This window comes from Phalacrocorax carbo, chromosome Z (assembly GCF_963921805.1).
Source record: "Phalacrocorax carbo chromosome Z, bPhaCar2.1, whole genome shotgun sequence".
Lineage (NCBI taxonomy): Eukaryota > Metazoa > Chordata > Aves > Suliformes > Phalacrocoracidae > Phalacrocorax > Phalacrocorax carbo.
The window spans coordinates 60842090-60865280 of record NC_087548.1 but is presented as its reverse complement, the minus strand read 5'-3'; the positions used below and the strand labels follow the sequence as shown (position 1 = coordinate 60865280).

General features: G+C 37.7%; 1 protein-coding gene across 2 annotated transcripts in view; it reads right to left on the bottom strand.

Annotated features, from left to right (window-relative positions):
- FER (FER tyrosine kinase) overlaps positions 1-23191 on the bottom strand; it is a 247172-nt gene that overhangs the window by 107905 nt on the left and 116076 nt on the right. For both annotated transcript variants that reach the window (XM_064439290.1, XM_064439291.1), the window contains exon 11: positions 6265-6357. In XM_064439290.1, coding sequence (XP_064295360.1) covers positions 6265-6357 — 93 coding nt within the window. The remainder of the gene's footprint in view (positions 1-6264; positions 6358-23191) is intronic.

Genomic DNA, 23191 nt, shown 5'->3' with positions numbered 1-23191 from the left:
TTTCTGAAGGCACAAAGATTGTAAGAAATTATTTTCACTGGCTATAAATGGAAGGTAATGAGTTGTATTCTACAATTTCACATATTAGTTTTAACAAGCTTACATTGTTTAAGAAAATACTGGGGAAAACCTATTAATTTTTTTAATGACCACTTCCGATTTATTTGTAATGGCTAGACAGACAAGCCCTTACTTAAGCTATATGTCATTCAAAATCATTAGTGCCAGAGCTCATAGAAATTCTCACTGCCAGAGTGACAAAGCCCTGAACAAAATAACACTGAGCATATCATATTGCGAGCTGAACAGATACGTGAATGTGTCCCAGGCAAGCCTGCTGAACTGAATATTAGGTAACAGCACAAAGACCCACAACTCAATTAACCACGATCAAACAAATACAAACATAGCATATAATTAACCTCTGAATTAACCTCTTGTACTGCTCTGCCCTGATTACAAAAAAAGGGTTTTCTTCATATCATCAAGGATGATACAACATTTCCCTTTTGGGGACGGGGAAAGAGAATGGAAACTCTCCATTGGTACATGCAAGGGAAAAATTTGACATGGTACAGCTATGGGCATGGTGGAGGCCATCTGCACATTTAAGGTCTTCCTGGGTTGATATTTAGGTTAAGATAACTCACCTAAGCAAAACACTAGGAATAATCTCAGAGTGGGAATGAGTAGACTCAAGAAAGGGAATCTACTCAGAACTCTTTGTTTCCAAGTATGTGTAAGTCTTTAGCACTTTCACAGTAAAGTTTCTGATACAAAAAATACTTTTTGTCCATGGGTCCCTGGGTGCTTTTCTAAGTTATACCTCAAAAGGTCTAGTTTAGTCCAGGATACTGATGGAAAACTGGAGAACGTATGTAAGAGCCTGACAGAGCCTCATATTCTTGGACATTGATAGTGGGATCTAGAGCCCTGGGCCTGTATCAGGGATCATTTCAGACATGAGATTTGAGGCTAGTACTGTAACCAATAGACTCATCATCAGAAAGAGCAATATGTTCTGTTACAGATTTTGCTCTATACCAGATTCAGAGCTAGGAAGGGCCATGAAGAAATAACAACAGCTTGAACACAAAGTGCAGTCAGGGTTCTTAGGAGCAAAAGACATACTCCAAGGTACTGTGTTTATCACCACAGCGAACTACTAAAAGCCCAAGATATTGTTTGGCCAAGAAGGTAGTCATATATTTCAATTTCATCAACAGTTAAATTATTTCTCAGATCAGAGCTGTCTACCACTGTTAAATGACACTAACTCATTCTCTTTCAGAAACTTCTAAAAGTAAGCTTTCAAAATGTTAGAGAATGTTATTTACTTGAACGTTTCTTGTTCAAAGATGCTGAGTTTGATTTGCCAGAAAATCCAGACATCTGCTATGCTATCAAAAAATGTTAAGGGGTTCAAAGTAGCAAAGCCTTTGCCACAGAAACATATTTCTGCTTAAGAGGAAATGTTTCTAAGGATAACAGGACAGTTCAGGGTCAATCATAGAATCATAAAATGTCCTGAGCTGGAAGGGACCCACAAGGATCATTGAGTCCAACTCCTGTCCCTGCACAGGACAACCCCAAATTCACACTGTATCTCTGAGGACGTTGTCCAAGTGCTTCTCGAACAGTGTCAGGCTTGGTGCCGTGATGCCTCCCTGGGGAGCCTGTTCGAGGGCTCCACCACCCTCTGGGGGAAGAACCCTTTCCTAATATCCACCCTAATCCTCCCCTGGCACATCTTCCTGCCATTCCCTCGGGTCCTGTCATCGGTCACCAGAGAGAAGAGATCATCACCTGCCCCTCCTCCTCCCCTTGTGAGGAAACTGTAGACCACAATGAGGTCTGCCCTCAGTCTTCTCATCTCTTCTCAGTCTCTTCAATAAATTAGTTCACAGTCTTCACAAAGGAAGATTAAAAAAAAGTAAAAATTTGACATGCAACTCATTTTATAGCTTACTAAAGTAGAAGCCACCAGATAGTAACACCTGCTTATGTTTGAACTGGGTCAAGTCTGAGTTCAGACCACCATGATCATATCCCAGAATAAAACATCTTAAAAGCCTTTATGACAGAGAAAAAGCTTATGGAATAACAAAAAAGCATTTTAGACCTTGCTAACTATGGCACTGTTTATGAAACTAATGTCAATCTTCCCCTTTTAAATTTGGTTAAAGTAATAGTTTTTACTTTAGAATGAAACTATGAAAATTCCAAAGGTACCCTCTGCTGATGGTCTCCTACCTTACATTATTTTACTTTTTGTCATACACTATGGAGCAATCATAATCAAGGTAGTTTCTCTGATGAAACAAGAAGTAATTTTTCATGTTTTGAATGTCATTAAAATGGCATTATTTTTATGAGCAAGTCTTCCAACTCCAGCATATTTTCTGTATGATACAATATTCACCCTGACTGGCTATGAAAGCCCAGAACAGTACAAATGCAAGATATATAATGATTTTAAGATTGATTTCAACTCAGTTTACACCACTTAGTGCTAATGTTTCTACTGCATTTTATTGTTATAATTAGATGGTTTAAATACAAGAAAGGTTAGCCTTTAAAGAAGATGGAGGAAAAAAAGCAGCCCGCCCAAAATTAAATTCCATATCTTTTCTCTAAACTCTATTGAGTTTAAAATCAGTAAGTAACTTAATATGACCAATTAGATACCTGAAAGACCAAGTTTGATTTCTAGGACTCAATGTTTTATAGTTTCTCTTGGGGGATGAGATCTCTTGCTCATTTGTATGTACACACTTACAGAACCAGTTAGTGATCCAACAGCTTAAAGAAAGAACTATTTTTTAAGGTTTTTTTGTTTGTTAATTTGACTGGAAGCTAAAAATAATTAACAAAATCATACAGAAGGAAAGGAACTCACACTGTCAAAATTTCTACTCTCCCTCCCACCCCCCTCCTTTTTTGCCTTTTTCCTTCAAGATTTCAATTTATTGCCATATTTAGCTCACGAGTTATTTCAGGTAGGAGGTGCGGGATGTGTGCCCTTATATACTTCACCACCCTTTTCCTTCTGAGAGGAGGGAACTGCACTTATGTACTTCATCATGCTCCTCATGGACCTATTACTGTCCTCTTTACTTATTGAGCCCCCTTCTCTCTCCCTATTTAACAACCCAGTTTTCCTCCAACAGTAAAATGAACCAGTCCCCAGATGTTGCCCTTATCCCAAGAGAAAATTTGAGCAAACAGCAGTGTATTATTTCTAACTCAAAAAAATGAGATATTATTCCTGTATTTACACTGAAAAGAAAATAATAATGGGAATAATATTTTATTAAACTAGTAGCTTACTCACTACTGTATTTTCACATATATTCTGAGTTCAAGGCTTGTTATTTTCCACCTTTAATCAAACAAAACATTTTGCCAAGACATTTTGTCTCTCCCAGTGTAAGAGAGGGACACAGACACAGATGAAAAAGGAAAACAATATGTTCAGGTTGATAATTTGAGACGATTCCCTATGGAAGATGCTGCTTTTAGCCTCAGTGTACCTGGCTCATTCCCACGTGCTAACACACATATGAAACTACTTTTAATTCCACCTATTATCCTAAAAATGATAAAAAAGTTATCCTATAAGCAGTAACAGATATCTGTGCCAAGCTCAAATGCCTCAGTAGCAAAAAAATAGGCAGAAGGGCAGAATCTGGCATTCAATATCCAAGTCATTCAGAGTCCTCATTCAGTTCATTCATAGCACTGCAATTACAGGTACATGAAACTTGCCCCTTCTCTTTTGTTTTCTTTCCACTTTTGATTAAATTTATGTCTCTTGCTATTATATAAACGGGCTTGGTCCAAAAGAAGCCACCTGAACCGCTAACCTCACTGTTTTCTGTTCAAACTGTACTTTTTCCCTATATTACCCTTTAACTTTTCATTCTGAGGACATGCAAATTATTTAAGTGCCAACACATAAGTAACAGTTAAACTCCTGGCTACTTTTGGAAGCACAGGGTTTTTCTACGACCTTCTTCAGACGACACAAAAAAATCATTTTCTCTCATTACACGTAAAATTCAACTCCTACCACCAATTAAATATCAGACAGTGTTTCTAGAATAGCACTACACTTAAACCAAGATATGGCTCCACTTTTAAAGTTTCAATATACTTAAAACATATAATATGAAAACAGGTACTTATCATCATATTTTTAGATTATAATCTATAAGACAATCAGTTCTGGTCCTTTTCCTACTCTGCTCTGAGATACTTTTTTGCATTGGTCTGTTTTAAAAAAATAACATTCTTTTATGTATGTTGTTATTATTTTATAATATACCTTCAGTAATCACTGTATTCTTTGCTGATGGATAATAAGTTTTAAGTACCCGTTTATACATCTAGTAATAAGCATGGTTATGTAACTGTCAGCAGGAAAAACCCGAGCAGCTGACCACCTTAAGAGCTAAGTACTAATTCATGAAGCAATTTTAGCTGTGTATGTGCAGTTAGATTTTCTAACACACGAGAAATCATTAAATCAAAACACAAAGCAAAACTGAAAATTGATTTGTTCATATATTCTGACTTTGAAGCTCATTTAAGTAATCAAGAGTACACTTGCTACTCAGATTTCGCTTCCTGCCTCAAATGACCCAACTCCGATCTTACCTCTCAAAACATATTCCAATGCTTCAGCAATCCTTCCTACCATAAATCTACACCCAGGTTTATACCAACTTCCATGGAATTAATAATGACACTTGAAAATGACACTTTAATCAAAGCCAATGAAAATTTTGACATTGACTCCCCCTGATTTAATCTTATACATTTTATCTTGATCCCATTCTTGAATTGTTTTCTCTTCTGATTTTTCTCTGAAGCACTTTTAGGTAGTTTTATTTTTTTAAAAAAATCGTAAGTTGTATAACACATACAAATAGACAAAGTTGAAGGCTATGTCTCACCTACACAAAGACCAGAGATCACAGCAATATATATTTTAATATGCTTTTATTATGAAATGTTGCATTTTCACATCAATTACAAGTTTTATAAACCAAAGATCATGATGTGGAAATTTTGTTCATCTCCAGGGACATTTTAATATTTTAGCATGGTTTTTCCTATTACTTTTCACAGTAAAAGCCTTCCTGTCCTAATTTTATCTCATTAACATATTTATTATTCCATTCCTTTACAACCATATAGAATTTTACTATGTATATATATGTATATACTTGTATATCTATATATGTAATTGTAATCTCTTCCACGCATTCTGAATATTGTTTAGCTTAAATAAAGTTTACTGGGTGCTTTAATGGGTGCTTGGATGCAATCCTGCAGTATAAAATAGCAGGCCCATTCTATCTACAGTTTTCTCAAAAATACTATTTTGAGATAATGTGTCAGGTGACAAGATCACAATTAAAAGGCAATTTTTAAAAGTTTTAAAAATTCTGCCCAACTTTTTGGTGTGTTTTATTTTTTTAATTGGTTTTTCCTTTTTTGTTTTGGGTTTTATGGTTGCTTTTTTGTTGTTGAGAGGGTTGGGATGATCACCTGTTCCACTTCAGGAAAACACAGGACAAAGGTTTTCAAGTAAAATCTGACCCCTTCCTAAGCAGGTGTTCAAGTATTCCAATGAGCCTTGCAAGCTTCTATATGAAAACAAACAGAGGTAATACAAAAGCAAAAGGAACAAAAAAGCTTCTCCATCCCTTAAGGATTGTGAACAAAAGCCAACCAGAAGTAAGAGATACTCCACAACCATTTTTAGTTGTGGTTGAAGCAAGATGTATAATGCTTAATTACTTAAATAGTACCAGTTATTGAGGAAGTAGTAGTAATAGTAATAATAATTTTCTTATATACTGGTGCCTTTATACCAAATATGGGGAATATAATTATTGCAACAATGGGTACAACACAGATGACCATCTGATGTACTTTAGAATATCATTATGTACTGCATTTCCAGTAAATCAGACTCATTGGGAAGAGTACTCTTAAAAGTATAGCACCAGTCTGAAAGCTGCAAAGAGCATAAAAATTCTCTTTTTTTCTTAAGGTGCAACCAGTTGTTCTGACATACTATTATGCCAAGATATCATCATAAGAACAGTGGTTTTATAACATTATTTTAATGTAACTGTCTGTACAGATGGAAATGCATGACGCTTCAGGAAAAAAATCCTACTTAAACTGTAAGAATAACAGAATGTATTACAACAGAATGTATTACAACACTACATTATTGATACTACTCACCGACGATGAGCCCAACATGGATTTTGGAGACCTTATAATTCCAGCTATGGAATGACGTATAGTGTCAAACCTTGAGACTTTGTCCTTCTTGTCCTAGGAGAAGAAGCAGTACCTCCAGTGAAAACAAGCAAATCAGTTTGGTAATTGAATTATTGACGAATGTGGAATGTAGACTCCTGGATTTTACTTAAATAAAAGATAGGGGCTGAGCCTCTATAGATACAATCCAGTAAGTGTTAACATGAGTGGGATTAAGCTAACTCGTATCAATTTAACTGCTGACAAACTCTATAATTCCTTAAATATTTTGTTCCATTCTTTTAAGTATCACTATAGTTTTAACTATAAAGAGAACTCAAATTCTTTTGTACCCTAAAAACAAAGGACATATTTCTCACTTCTTCTGAAATACCTATTTTTTTGAAAGGACATTGATTTGAAACCATATCATAAAAAAAGCCCACACAGTAAAACTCGAAATACATATGTACATTACCCTTACTTATAATGGGGGTGGGGGGGTGGGGAGGGTGGTGTTCCCTTTTAGTAACATGTGCTTTTCTAACAATACACTACTTGTAAATATTAGTACCAATCAGTGCAAATTATAGGATCCATTTTACTTCCGGCATTACCCTAAACCTTAGCAGCAGCCACCGTCTGGATTTTAAAATCTGTTAAGACAAGTGCTCTAACTGGAACATTGAAACAGCCTTTAAGATCTCTAGTTCAGCATACATCAATGTAAATTCCAAGGTTATCATAACTTGACTTAGTCCAAACACTATATATTTCTTAATCTCTGACTTACCATCGTTTCTCAAAATTAATATCAAAGAATCTTTCAAAAAAAAAAAAACAAAAAAGTATTTTTAACACTGACAAAGTTAGCTTATTTATTGTAAATCACTCTCATAAACAGACAGAATATTTTAGTGAACACTTGTGAAGTAATCAAACCTGAAGCAGAGAGACGATACATTAACAATCTCATTCTAATTAGCTATAGGTTACCTAAACTTTAAGGAATTGATAATGGAGGCAGACTACAACTGTTTGGAAGTGTTTCAAAGAAAAAATGCTTCTAAGTTTTGGAACTTGACTGAAAAAAATGAAAATCTGGTAATGCCATAAATACAGCTTCAGTTTATTCCAGGACTTCCAAACAAGCAACAAAATCTATTTATTCTGTATACAGAATATACCAGTGTTTGAAAATTACTCCCAAATACAATTTAGCTTGCAGGATATAGGTTAAACACTGCCTTAGTAAAATAAATTTATTTATTTGGTAGCAAAATTCTGCAATGTGCCTTAATTTGTATGCTGTGAAAAAAGAGTGCAAAAACCAGTCAAACAGTCAAAACCCTAATAGGGAGTTCACTAGGCACTGAAATACTCATTAACTATGTGCCTATTTACTCACCAGTAACATTTTTATTCCCTTTATCACACTCAAGTAATATTGTATGCCAACTGATTTTCTTATTTAAAAACACGGTGCTGAGTCCTGATTGTTGTTTTTATAATATTGACTAATTCATCTGGCTATACACACACACAAAAAAATCTCATTAACAACAAAGGGACACAGAGACTAATTTTGCTTGCATGCTCGCTGGGTGTGGAATGATCCACTCATTTCACACATCTCTTCAGAAGTGAGCCATGAGATTTAACTGCAATTAAATGTTTACTTCTTATATGACAGGAAAAAATAAATTACCAAAAGATGCATGAATTCCACTACACTTCCCCTAAACAAACTCAGGAGTTTTCTTTCTATTTTACAATAATAGCATGCTTATCTAATGATAACATCAAACTACAAGCAAGGTTCTACATTCATCAGTTTCTCCTTATCAAAAAAAAAATTTTAACAAGAAGTTTGTTTGACTCAATGTACCAGAAAAACTCATGGACTGGACCCCACCAGAGGATTTTGATAAGCACCACCGAAAGATATGTAGAGGCTAATATTTGCATTAAATAGAATGAGTTTTAAAATGTAGATTTAAGGGATAAACGTTGGCTCTGTTCAAAATGTAGTGCATGCCCTGCAATTTATAAGCACTGTTTAGTATATTCATAGCATTTTCCCTCTGACATACTGAAACTACTCTGTATCTTACAGCAATGAAGACTCATAATTTGTCTGCACAGCAGGCATTATCAAACCCATGGCAAACATAACTGCAGCCTGTACTGAGGTTATTTATTTCATTTAAGTATTTTTAGGGCAACCTGAATAAAACTGAAAAGCAGCAACAGTGGCCTTTTAATGAATTTTTTTTTGCCATTGCCCAGCTGCAGACAACCTTAGAAGGACCCATTACATCTTGCAGGAAACCAGTTTTCACATAGAATAGAATATTCAACCATGTGAAGAGATTTTTTTATGCATATTAGGTCTAAATTTTTTCCTAAACTAGTATAAGAATACAAACCAGAACAGCCCATCTACTTTGTTATATATATATATATGTGTGTCTGCGTATGGTCTTACTAGATAAGTCAGGGTGTTATTTTAAGTCTGCTTTCCAAAGTAAAAGGGAATGCACATCAGGGCTGTCTTTCAGTGATCTCCACCCTAGCCACACTAAATTCTGAACATCTCAGCCAAGGCCATCACAATTTAGCAAAGGATTTAGTAGAAGAAAGGATTATTTCAGGATATTAAGTTATTTAAAATGTCTGAAGGAAGCCAACAAAGAGCAGAAACTCTCTGCACCCTCAGGAAGAAAAGTTCATTATAATTCCACACTACTCATTCCAACAACATCCAACATTTGACCCAACAGCACAACCATGCTGGCGAGGCAGTCACCATGTACACTTCAGTCAAACTTGTAAGACACCTTACTATTTGACTAACAAACTTGAGATGGACACTGGAAAGCAATTAGCAGTTCTGCGTCAGGGATGCTGTAGAAAGCATTATGGAGTAGTACACTTGCTAGCATACATGATGCAGCTACCAAAACATATTAGCTGATTCAGTTTCATTTTAGATTAAATGAATTACTTTCAGAGATATTAGCAAAATGGTAGCACGATTTGTCACTTCCTTTATTTTATACTACTCCAATTTCATTAAAAAGAAAACTAATCTGTGAGCCATAATATTTTATGCAATGACTGAATTACTGCAGAATGAATTGTAGTTTATCATTAAGAAGCTAGATATGTATGAAAATATATACTGTCATTAGAGAACATTTTTAATCTATTTCTTTGACTGTGTTTAAATGATTCCGTGGCACAAGAACACATCATACAAGTAATTATGAAGAATGCATTGACTGATAATTCCCTTTTAGGACTAGCCATATTTCTGATCACTCTCCAGAATGAATTAAAATGAGTCTCCACCAGACTTGAGACTGGCACTTAGAACAGGTCATAAATTTTCTATCCATTGGACAGGTACACCTGGAAAAACTGCTGAAACTCCAACTACTTACCCTAGAATGATGCAAGACTGATGAACATCTATACGAAATACAAACAGCTGTTTTATGGATGGGACTTCTTGTTATTAACCGCTTTGGTAAATAATGCAAAGCACTACTGCTTTTATTTCCAAATAATATAGAAGGGATTTACTAAGCCAAATAACTCTTTTATTGAGAAACTGGTTGACAGCAACTACTTGTAACCATCAAATTAGAGTGGTCTGTTATATTTTACGAGCAACTGGTTTTGGACTCGGCAGTGTTAAAGTTCTTCTACCACAAAACAAGGAATGCTGAAACCCTGTTCCCAGTTGTATACACCTCAGTCAGCTTTTTCATTCCAGTTCTCTTCTTCCTTCTTAATACTTAAAACAATTACCTTAGCTCTTTTAAAGAGGTGTCACAGCAGAAGACAATCACTCTGGCACTCTTAATTTTACTTTCCATTTTTCTGTTCTGACAAGATGCAGAGAGGAAAAACAAAGCACAAGAACCCAAAAAGAAGCACAGTATTCAGGCCAATTGAAAAATGCAAGTGAAGCACTCCCTATTTTGCCTGAGGTTTTCCTCAGGTGCATCTTTATATGTGATATAAAGAAAGCTGAGCTTCTGTGTTTTATATGTTCACTTTGGGCAATATTATACAACATGACATCCTGTCCATTTTAATGGATTTTCCACTAGAATTTAGCTTCTGTGGTCATGCACTACAACTGTTAGGGTCCTGTGGACAGAAATCTGCCTTTTGCCAGACATAGAGTGTATGAAAAATAACACAATCCACCCAGAAGGGTGACACAATCAAAATGACAGGCCATAAGAATCAAATTCGCAATGGTATTTTGAATGAATGTGAGCAAGACACCAGGGCAAAAGATTTTGCTTAAATCAAACTGCATAACTAAAAATCCCAAACGAGCCTTTTAGCTGTATAAATCCAGGAAAATGGCTGTATCTTAGATGCTATTATAGAAGAAAAATAACCTATATTCTTTTTAGAAAAGAAAGGAAGTAAGCTGAAGAGAGATCTAAGATAAAGATAAAACAGTTAATGCTTCTAAGGGACATGCAGATAGTAACACTATCTCTACTAATCAAAAGGTGGAAGATTAGCAATACGAGGGACAATGGACAATGCAGCATATATTGAACATTGCTAAAAAACCTAGCCAGACATGTATATATAGCTGTTATAAATAGGTACTCAACGACCCTTTTCCCTCGGTCTTCACCAGCAATTGCTCAAGCCACAGTGCCTAAGTCAGAGAAGGCAAAGGCAGGAACTAGAAAATGAATAACCACCCACTGTAGGAGAAGATAAGGTTCAAGACCATCTAAGGAATCTGAATGCACACGTCAGTGGGACCTGATGAGAGGTATCCATGGGTCCGGAAGGAACTGGCAGATGAAGTTGCTAAGCCACTATCCATCATATTTGAGATGTGATGGCAGCCAGTGAAGTTCTCACTGACTGGAAAAGGGGAAACGTAACCCCAGTTTTTAAAAAGGGAAAAAAGGAGGACCCGGAGAACTACAGGGCAGTTGGTTTCACCTCTGTGCCTGACAAGGCTCTGGAACAGGTTGCCCAGAGAAACTGTGGATGCCCCATCCCTGTTAGTGTTCAAGGCTCGGTTGGATGGGGCTTTGAGTGACCAGATCTAGTGGCAGGTGTCCCTGCCCATGGCATGGGTGTTAGAACCAGATGGTCTTTGAAGGTCCCTTCCAACCCAAACCTTTCTATGATTCTATGTGTCCATGAACTCAGAGATTAAAAAGACATACCAGACAGTATCTGCCAGAGCAATTAACATCTTTATGTGTCTGTTTTGTGGGTATTAGCACACACTAAAGGACATGTAAATGCTGACACATATTAAAACTTGAACATACAGTAGAACATACCTGATGTCCCTTAAGTCTATGATTTAATTTCAAAAATAGGACTAATCTCATATCTCACGTGGCTTTTTTTTTTTTTTCTCATCCATGACAGAACTGGGTATCTCAGAAAGACCACATGTAGAAAACCAGATAAAAAATCTTATCTTTACCAAGCAAAACAGGGTATTTTAAACTATTAACATGGCACTCACACAGGAAATGAGTTGCTTGCTGAATTTGAGCTGATTATTTGAGCTGAGCAGATCATGTATCTTCAGAGCAACTTCCCAGGAATTATAATATGCTTTTTCTTAGTTTGCTATTGTAGGTATCTAGAAATGAGAGCAGCACTGTGCAGAGCCATGAAGATGTAACATAGAGTTATTTAAAATTAAAACATTCCAAGCTAATTAAAAATATCTCAGGTACACAGTGAAACCAATTAAACAACACAGCTACTCAAAAATAACTTTTGATAAGGTAACATTTTCTTTTTTAAACACAAGTAACACCTGCCAAAGCAGCAGAAATGATGCATAATTGACATACACATATTGTAAAACACTGCACTGGATGTAAATTAATGTTCCACCTTCTGAAATGCAGTGGGTAGCCTGAAAAACAAGACTTATTGGTGTGAAATTTAAGAACAGCTACATTTTCTCACACCAAAGATACATCCCAGGCCACGCCAGTGGCCTAATGGCCTGTAAGAAAAGGAGAATGATAATTCTTCAGACCACACCCTTGTCCTCTGAAGATCTGTGGTATAAAATCTGCTTTAGTAATGTAAGTTGTGATGTTTCTACATGTAACAGTCATGGAAGGATTTTCCTTCACTAAGTTTATTCAGCTGTTTTCTGGATCTACGTAAACTATTACAACCCACTGACGTAGCAACCAGCTGCACAATATAATTACATGTTTCTGAAGAACATGTTTGTCTGCTTGCTTTGAATCATCTGCTTACTGTAGTTAATTTGATGGTCCCTGCTTCTTGCTTCTGAAGAAACAGTGAACAATCATTACTCCCTATTCACTTTCTCCATGTCACCCAACTCCCAACACATTGTATACATCTTTATCACATTCCCTTTCAGTCTGCTTTTTCAAGTCTGAAAAGCACAATCTACTTATTCACTAATTCTGCAGAAGCTCCTCCAGGTATGTGAGCATTGTTTTGCCTTTCTGAATGCTCCTACATCAAGGTTGTATTTTAAAGAGCTGAAAATAAAAGCCGTCTACACGGAACCAGACTCTTCTAGGTGGTACACAGCAAAAGCACAAGCAGCGGCATGCTATCTGCATCAAGAAAAATTCCATTTAGATACTGAAAAAAAGATTCACAATAAGGACACTGATAAAATACTAAACAGGTTGCCCAGAGAGACTTCTGTCACTGGAGCTGCTAGAACCTCAGTTGCAACAAGGCATTGTGCAGCCTGATACAACATAAAAGATGACCCTGCTCTGAGCAAGAAGCTGGACGAGATGGCCTCCCTGATATCTCTTCCAATTCAAATTCTGCAGTGCTACGGCATTTGGGAAGCAGGTGAACATCAATTTACACAGTGGTGTAATTTTCTTCTCTACTGTCTGTTCCTGTCCTGAAAATTTCTAGCATATATTTTAGTTTTGATCACTAAGTAAATAATGACCTGATATCTTCAGGAACATTTATTATTTCAAGTGGTAAGTAAGAGTTCATTACTGGTATATGTAAAATCAAGCACTGTTACTACAATCTGGTCTGCAGGAATGTAATGGCACAATATGATGCTAATATTAAAAAAAAAAGGCTTTTACAAATAATACATACCATTTATAGCAAGTCAAGGAATTCACTCAACTTACCATCAAAAAATATTTGCTTTATTTCCAGATAAAGCTTCCTGATATTGTGATAACTTATATGCATACAATTAACTATATTCCAGACTTCTGAAGGTGCAACAGAGGCTGGAAAGTAATTTTTTGTTTTTCAGAGAAAGAGCAATAAGTGTTAAACAAGAGATTGGTGAACTATTTGAAGACAAAAATCTGGAAGTCTTTGGCAGATTTTACTTAGGAAAGCCTCAGATTTCAGCAAACACTTTATGTAAATAAATTAATTTTTTAAAAAGGATCTTGAATACTATGACTGACCCTTTGCTCTCTTTTCAAATTACTATATATCAGAACAGAATGTAGAGTCAAGTTCCTTGCACTGTTTTCTGTTTTAATTAGAGTTTCAGAGGACCAATTTTTCAAGCTAGGTACGAAATGTCAGGGAAATGTCAGTTTCATCTTTGAAATGATTAGTAAATCTTCCAAACACACGTATTAGAGGTCTTTAAGGAAGTAGAGTACCTCTTAATGGGGGCTAGCAATACTGTTTCCAGGGACATGGTACACTTTAATTATTACATACTAAACAGCCTTTTCATTTTTAAAAGAAAGATAGGATTTTGATTTCACCTAATTATCATCAAGAATGTTAACTGTGCTCTGGAGAAAAAGATGACTAAATATACTGCACCTAAGATGAGGCACTGAGAACCTGTCCAATAGCTGGTTTTGTGGAAGGAGAAGTAGCCAGACAAAAGTTTTTGCAAGGCAGACACAGAGGTCCCTGAAATTCAGTAAGGAATTCCTGCATTGCTTAATGAATGTATCTGTACACCACTAAATCCTAACACATCTCCATCCACTGATTGTATAAAGATGCCAAATAAAGAAGCTATTTCAATAAAGGCAATTTAAAACAAACTAATTCAGACTTCTGAAAGCTTATAGACAAATTTAGAATTAATACATATTTTTAAAAAATTAAGTTTAAATGCCATTATCTTACATAACTGGGGAAATATGTCACAGGGAAAATGGTGAGTTCTGTCCTACAAATACCTCAGGTTGGTATGTAAATGTGCAGATAAGAATTGTCTCACTGATTTCAACATCACTTATTAATCAATAATGCTATTATTAACTGAATCTACAAATATTTTGTTAATTCTTACACTATCACTTTACTAGTTTCAAGTAATCAAAAATGATAAAATTTCAGTCTGTACTTGCTAAAGCTGCAAGGGAAGTACCTGGTTATGACATGATCCTTCTCCTCCTGGGCTGTCATTGCCGCATCACAATAAGAGATTCCCGAATATACACACAAGGCCTCTCTTGCTATAATTCTGTGTAAGCTCTTGAAGTTGCAATGGGAGAACATAAAACAGACTGTACTGAATGCTCCTAGTTGTACCGTAGTACCTAATATTCACAAAGGCAAGAAAACGTGCATCTTCTCGCAACCTCTGGCAGCTCACCATCCAAAAAAACAAAACAATGAACTAGCTGCTAGTCAAAGTCACCGTTTGCCAGGAGAACATCTTGCCCAACATTCAGGTTGTGTTGCCACTGAGAAACCCAAGAACCACAAAAAGCCAAAGAGCAGTGAATGAACTTACTGCCACCATTCCACAGACGTGACCACAACAACCTGAACCAGAGTCAGGAATGGATGTGAGGTAAGAGTATACAAATGGAGTGGGAATGTATTACATTTCTTCAAATAGTCTCCCTGTTCCCAAACATTTTCATCTTCCTAAGACAGATATAATTTTTAGCCTAGAAACCAACATTTATGGTTTGGCAGTTATATATACTAACAACATCAGAATAAGCAATCAGTGAATCAGCGAGGTTTCATGAATGTGACTTGAAATTTCAAGCATATAACCATAAAATTAAGAACAATGTAAAGCTCAAAATATGTTAGAGAAAAAATATTAAGAGATCATAAAACATGCAAAGCAAAACAACTGTGAGGAAATTTTATATTTCCATCACCTAAACATTACAGTTTGTCAGATGGTTATGAAAAGCAGGTGCTTTATTAGCTAGAAATACATGTGCATCCACAAATCATTTTAAGTTAACAATTCTTAGGAGCATTTTTGATGCAAAGAGGCTTGTTTTATTCTGTACTTTGTTACTGTATACACCCAGCTGAAATAGTTTCAGGCATAGATGACCCAAATTCTACAGAAGAACAGAGAAATACAGTAATGCTAGAACTGCTGCCCTAGAGTTGTAATCAAGATCAACACTATAGCTGCCTTTTGAAGCGATGAAGTCTTCAATGTGAAATAAGTTTTAAAAGTGGTTATATACACACATACACACACACACACTCAGAGACTGATCTTGCCATCCTCCTTTCAAGCTAATAAACAAAAACCAAAACCTGAGCTAGAAAGAAAATTCCTGATAAGGTAACGGAAGAAATGGATTTCTTTAAAATACATGCATTTGTTATGCTGCACTACTAGTATTTCAAAAACTTCATCTTTATTTGACTAAATTGTGATAAAACATCAACTGATCAGTTTTCCTCCACTGAAGATGGACATTAGTGTAGAAAATAAATCCTATGTCCTGTAGTTTTCATATACTCAATTTTCCACATAAAGTATAAAGGCAGACAGGTTTTGGCACTTGTTCACAAAGGACAATATTGCATAATAGCACTTCCTCAACTGAATGGTAAAGTTTTAGGTGGCTAGTAGACGGCTTAACTTTCAAAAGAGTTAACGTCTAGCTCTTCAAACTGATAAATATCACATAAGTACTAACAGAGCTTCATTACAACCAGTGACCAAATAGAAAGAGGTAGAGTCATCCCTGCTAACCTATGTTCAGGAGAGACATCAAAACAGGGCAATTTAACAGACGAAAAATTTGGTGAAAGACAGCTATATGGGCTAATAGTACAAAGCCACAGGTGAAGAACCCCTAGGTTACATTTCGTGTGACCCATGAACAATTTTATAGTGCAGGTAGCTGAAGGACTAAAACTACGCATACAGTGCACTACACAATGGACCCAGCAGATTAAGCAGATATAAATACAACTTCCAGGCATTTTTATGTGAGGATCCAGACTTTTGAACAGGAAAACTGTTGCACAGAATGGCCAAAACTCTCAATTCCTAATGGTCCCTGCAACAGTCAGTAGCTGAAGTAAGGAAACAATGAAGATCAACCACAGCTACCACAAGCATGTTGGTGAATCCCTGGAGAGCAGAGTATGCACTAAAGAACGCCAACTGCAACTGGAAGTTATCTTTACTAACCACAGACCTAAAATAACAGTAACAGGCTTGCCAGAAATCTATGTATACTTACATACCCTGCACACTAAGAAACATTCTCCTTTTCTCAGTACCAGCAAAAACTTGTGTTCTGGTTATTTTAAACCTCGAACATTCCAGATAGGAAGCCAAGCCAGATTTCAGCAAGGCACAAAGCATTAACTGTTTTCTGTTTTCAATCCTTTATTCCTGATCTGCACAAGCATCAATATCCTGATGAAACATGATCTCTCGTACAGCATATCTGTCTGCCGGTTTATATGGATGGGATTAGAAGGGAGCAAGGAGAAAAATCACAGCTACAAGCAGGTGAATTATTGCTGCCATGGAGGCTATTCTAAGGATATTCCAGAAAGATGCAGTGAATACAGAGCAAAAGTAAGGGGTCAATAAGAAGAACGGTTTGGGGGTTTCTTCCTAGAGATACTGAAATCAAAGTTTCACCTGTCCTTAACTCAAGGAAAGGTTTCCTCCAAAAGGAAATTTTCTGAGGAGGACTACATCTTTTTAGAGTTGAGCATTTTGTATCCAAAGGACAAGGCATTGACAAGACAACTGCAACAACTAACTGGATGCTGTACCAGCTGCATGAAGTGAAAACTGAAGCTACAGGAGCAAGTAGTCTGTGCATCAGAGCACTGTGCCACCTGGGCCCAGAAGACATCCACAGACGGTATTTATAAACGTAGCATGAACTGAATACAGCATGGTGTTAGTGACTGCACATAGAATACAGGACACTTGCTTTGATTAGAAAGTGTTATGTAGTAACAGAAGGAATGACAGTCTTTCTGGATCTCAATAAATATATATTAAAAAAGATGTAGTTTTGATTTGGTTGCATTTAGTCACAGGTAGACACAGTAATGCTTGCTAAATAAGCGTGCCTGACAAATCTAGTGGTGGGGCCCAGATTTTAGGCATTTAAGCCCAAGAACGTCTGGTCCCTGGGAAAGGATTACAGGCACTGAAGCAGCTATACTCTGAAGTGCCAACAGCTGCTAGGGGAACAGTGGCCAGAAGTCACCATGTAAGGAAGGAATACAGAACAAGAACATCCTCTCTATATTGCATGACCTTGAAATCCATGAATAACCATAAGTCCTTCCAGGGTTCACAAGACACCAAGAACTGAATAGCTGCAGATTCCCAGGCAGCAGGCAAGGACTTGCAACCCGACTTTAGCAGAGGTCAGTGCCAACTCACAGAAGACAGTACCCCATTGGGGGAGGGGGGAAACCCTCAAGTTTCCCCCTAACCTCAAAGGAAGTTCCCAGAGGCCTGTGAAGAAACCGGTCTCCCCAGCTACCCACCCAGCTACCCACTACATGGACTCACCAGAGGTGCGCTGACTGTAAGTTTATTACCATACTGTTCTCACCCATTTAAGGTAATATTTGGGATTCTGCTCTCTCCACACTGCCATCCAAAAACCAGCACCTATCAATGAAGATCCCTCTTATGACTCATTGATTGGCCCTAATGAAGCTACCCTGGCAAATGCTACAGCAAGCAACGTGAAATAGCATCACATGCGTTATGTGATCTGACAGGATGTAAAGCCTTCATCTTCCCTCAATGAATAGCGTTATCAAATACCGACTGGCAATTGTATCCTGTTTTAAAAATCACATTGAGAGAAGATACATTTGTTTCACAGTAAACTAAAGCTTTACGAAGTTAACCTGGAATAGCTTCAGTCACATGGGACAGAATGGGTTCTTAGCCAGATCCACATTTACGTTAGCTGTATTAAAGAATAAAACTGATGCTTTCATAACCAGAAAGATTTTGTAGTACGACTAGATTCATATTTGATCAGGTATTTCTGTTTGACAGCTAACACAGTCAGAATGTGATGTTTGCTTTTGGTTTCACAGATCCCTGCATCAGTTTATTAACAAAATCAGTTTGCATATTAACAGATAAAATGATAAAGCAACTTTGTGACAGCTGCAGCACACAACTTTAGCAGAATATCTGAGGTAGACTTAATGAGTAATCTTTTTAGGGTACCAATTTAAAATTAAGTTTTTATTTCTATAAATGATATGTACATGCATAACTACTGGAACTATACTTGTATTTTTGTTCAGAACAGGCATGCATAATACACAAATGACCACTACTTTTTCAAATAAAGGAAACAGCAAACCCACATAGTGTTAGACATTTTTTACACATTAAGTGAACAACACCACAAATATCTGCCAATTTAAACAATGGAAGAACAAAAATGAAAACCCAATAAATAGGCAGTGTTCAGATTCTACTCTGAGTAAAGTCTATGGTCCACTAAACTCACATCATAGCTCAGATCACAGCTGTATAAATCATAAACATAAAGAAGACTATTCTGAAAATACAGACATCTAGGAGCAAAGACTCAGTATGCAAGTCTCAGTAACGGTACCAGAGAGTTACAGATTTCAATCCTATACAAGATGCAGTTCATAAATTCTATCAAGCATAAAGTGCCAAAATAAACTAGGCAGCATTTCTCCTGCAGAGTTACAAAAAGACTTTGAGTTGTTATGCTCCGTGGTCAACAGGAGTCTTTCACATCTTTTAGTCCTTACTCATTAAAAGGGGACTGTCCAGCTAAAGGGTCTCTCCTCAAAATTCATCAGTTGTACCCATTAAGCATCCTCAAGCTTCTTGTCAAATCAAAGACCAGTCTTCCCTGTTACAGAAGAAACTTCTTTTGCTCACCCCAAAAAAGGAATCAATAATTTCTACACATTATGGGTATAGTTATGTGCAACTCAATGCATCAACGTCTTAATAAGTACATTGAAGAAAGTAACTGAGATGATATCTTGGTTATCTTTGTTGCAAATCCTTATTTCCTCACTAATTTTCACCACATATTGTAAAGCTACATTTCATTATTACACTGTTCCTGAGACACCTGAATGCCAAGACTGAACTGTAGATACGATGATCCCAACAAGAACAGCCTCAGAATAAAACAGTCATATTTTTCAAAAAGCTACTTCATTGTCCCATATAAAAATTACTTGAAGACAAACCATCTCTCCATTAGTAGTAGTTATGTAGTAGTCACATATTATTGTAGCCAGGGACTGGCATCAACGATCACTAAACAAGTATAATTACACTGTAATGAGACCCTATTAGGTAGGAAACGCTCACAATTCCCACCTGCAGGTTTGTCTTTTTGTGTCCCTCCTCAAGACAACATCTCCCCTTTACACTACAGCAGCAGCTAACTTTTACAGAAAAGTAGTTAACATAAGAAAATTGGATTTATATCAGCTGTTCTGAACCTTCATTTTCCTTGAGGATCGGGACTTCTCTTTCAGTCTAATGAAAAACTTGTGTACCTAAAAGTTTCTTTTTTGTTAACCCAGAAGTTACTTTTTAAATTTTTTTTTAGTAGTAGAATTCTTTGAATATATGTTCTCTCACTTCAAAGTAATACAAAATTCACATCCTGTTTTAGTACAATGGTATATGGTCACCTCAGTGTAATGCCTGCTCATTCACATCAGCTTCTCCTGTATTGCAACGTTCTTTCCTCACCCAGAATGAATCCAGTATACCAATTAACAAGTTCAGCTTCCCTAGAGAGCTGTTAGCACAAAAGATTAAAACTTCAGGTTACCATGATAGAGAAATTGTGAAGACTGTCAATCATCCCATTTTAGCACACACACCCCCAATATATTTAAGTTTCCATTTCTCTCTCCTACCTACAGTTCTTTGTTTTCTTTTTTATCACAGTCACTGAGTAATTTTAAATACAGGTTTCCAGGGTGAGATAATTTCAGTTTTGTTAGCCATTGTGAAAGTCCGCATCGTCACAAAGTCCTGGCAAAACTAAGTAAACTTAATTTAAAGGGGGAATGACAGAAGTTTATATTACTTATAAAACCAAACACTGAATGATTTTATGTTACCTTAGTACTTGAAGCCAAGATCTGGAAATAAAACAAGTAATTGTGAGGCACATCAAAAGCAAACCTTTCAAGATATAGCTACTAATGCTTTAAATTCTCAGGCTACATCACGTGTATCCTGTATTTTTCTTGATTATACTACTCATGTGTTGATTTAGCTCCCAATACATCACTGCGGCAACATGTGTTGAAAAAGGCAAAGCCACAGTCTCATGGAAATATTCTCTCTGAATGAATTATATATATATAGGATGTGGAACATCTTGAGCAAGTCCAGTGGAGAGCTACCAAGATGATCAGGGGACTGGAGCATCTCCCTTGTGAGGAAAGGCGGAGAGACTTGGGTTTGTTTAGCCTGGAGAAGAGAAGACTGAGGGGGGATTTCATCAATACCTATAAATATCTAAAGGGTGGGTGTCAGGATGATGGGACTAGGCTCTTTTCAGTAGTGCCCAATGACAGGACAAGGGGCAATGGGCACATGTTGGAACTCAGGAAGTTCCAGCTAAACATGAGAAAAAAACTTCTTTCCTGTGAGGGTGCCAGAGTAGTGGCACAGGCTGCCCAGGGAAGGTGTGGAGTCTCCTTCCCTGGAGACATCCAAAACCCATCTGAGTGCGTTCCTGTGCCCCCTGCTCTGGGTGTGCCTGCTCAAGCAGGGGGTTGGACAAGATAATCTCCAGAGGTCCCTTCCAACCCCTATGATTCTGTAAATTCTATACTAACACTGACAACCTGTAAAAAAGCACATACATCTTGAAATTGTCAAGTTGGCTCCACTTTCTCATCCTCTCATTCATCCTCTCATCCAAAGTTAGACCAAAAAACTAAAGCAATTTTTTCATTAGGCAAGTAAGTAAGCATCTATTGGACTATTAATAGCAGGGTCCTGAGGGCGCCACTAGGCTTCCATGGCCCTGACCAGCCTCACATGGAAATTCACACCACCCCTGCCCATGGGCCCACCAGCCCCATTTCAGTCCTGGCCTGAGCTGTATCATAGGTACTTGTCTCCAGCTTTGTCTCTGGCCCTGCCTTCTAGATGGATCCTCATATGTATGTTGTAGCTCTCTCCAGTCCTGTATTTAGTCCTGTGTCCTGAATGGACCCACATTATAGCTTTGTCTTCAGCCCTGTCTCTGATCCCTTCTCCTTTTGCTCGTGACTGGACTCCTAGTTGGACTCTGAAACTGATTCATTGCTCTGCTGTCTCTGGAGCTGGCCATGGACTCTGTTAACATCTGGCTTTGTCAGTGTGCTCAGACTCTGTGGGATGGCACTCATCAATGAGGACATTGCCTAGCCTGGGGTCACCTTCATCTTCTGGATCACCCCTCCTCTTTGAGCTGCTAGCCCTTGCTGCACCCCAACCACCATTTAGGACTCATTTCCTATCACATCTGTGGATACCACCTATGCCAGATTTTAAAGTGCAATCAGATCTCAAAGGAAGAAATTGTGAAAACTTCTTCCCTGCAATTTTATTCACATTGTATTGGGTTTGCATGGCAAGGTTTGGGTAGTAGGCTGGGCGGGCTACTACAGGGGTGCCTTCTCTGAGAAGATGCCCATTGTTTCCCCTATATCTGATAGAGCCAATGCCAGCAGCTCCAAGACAGACCTGCCACTGGCCAAGGCCAAGCCCATCAAAAACAGTAGGAGTGCCTCTGGGATAACATACTTAAGAATGGGGGAAGGGAAAAAAACATGCACAATCACAGCTAAAGAGAGTGGGAATATGTGAGAGGAACAAGTCTGCAGACACCAAGGTCAGAGAAGAAGGAGAGGGAGGAGGTGATCCAGGCACAGGAGCAGAGATTCCCCTGCAGCCTGTGGTGAAGACCGTGGTGAGGCAGGTTGTCCCCCCACAGCCCATGGAGGTCTACGGTGGAGCAGATATCCAGCTGCAGCCCCAGGAGGACCCCACGCCAGAGCAGGTGAATGCCCAATGGAGGCTGTGACCTCGTGGGAAGACCACACTGGAGCAGAGTCCTGGCAGGACTTGTGACTCTATGGGGGGCCCACACTGCAGCAGTCTGCTCCTGAAGAACTGCACCCCATGGAAGGGACCCACACTGGAGCAGTTTGTGAAGAATTGTAGCCCATGGGAAGTAGTCATGTTGAAGAAGTTCATGGAGGACTGTCTCCCGTGGGAGGGATGCCATACTGGGTGCAGGGGAAGTGTGTGGAGTCCTCCCCCTGAGGAGAAAGAAGCAACACAGACAACGTGTGACGAATCATAGAATCATTAAGGTTGGAAAAGGCCTCTAGGATCATCAAGTACAACCATCAAACCAACACTACCATGCATCCTAAACCATGTCCCGAAGTGCCACATCTACACATTTTTTGACATATTCACCTCCAGCAAGGGGAAGCCTGTGCCAATGCCTGATCACTCTTTCAGTAAAGACATTTCTCCAAATATCCAATCTAAACCTCCCATGATGCAACTTGAGGCCATTTCCTCTCATCCTATCACTTGTTACTTGGGAGAAGAGACCAACACCAGCCTCACCACAACCTCCTTTCACAT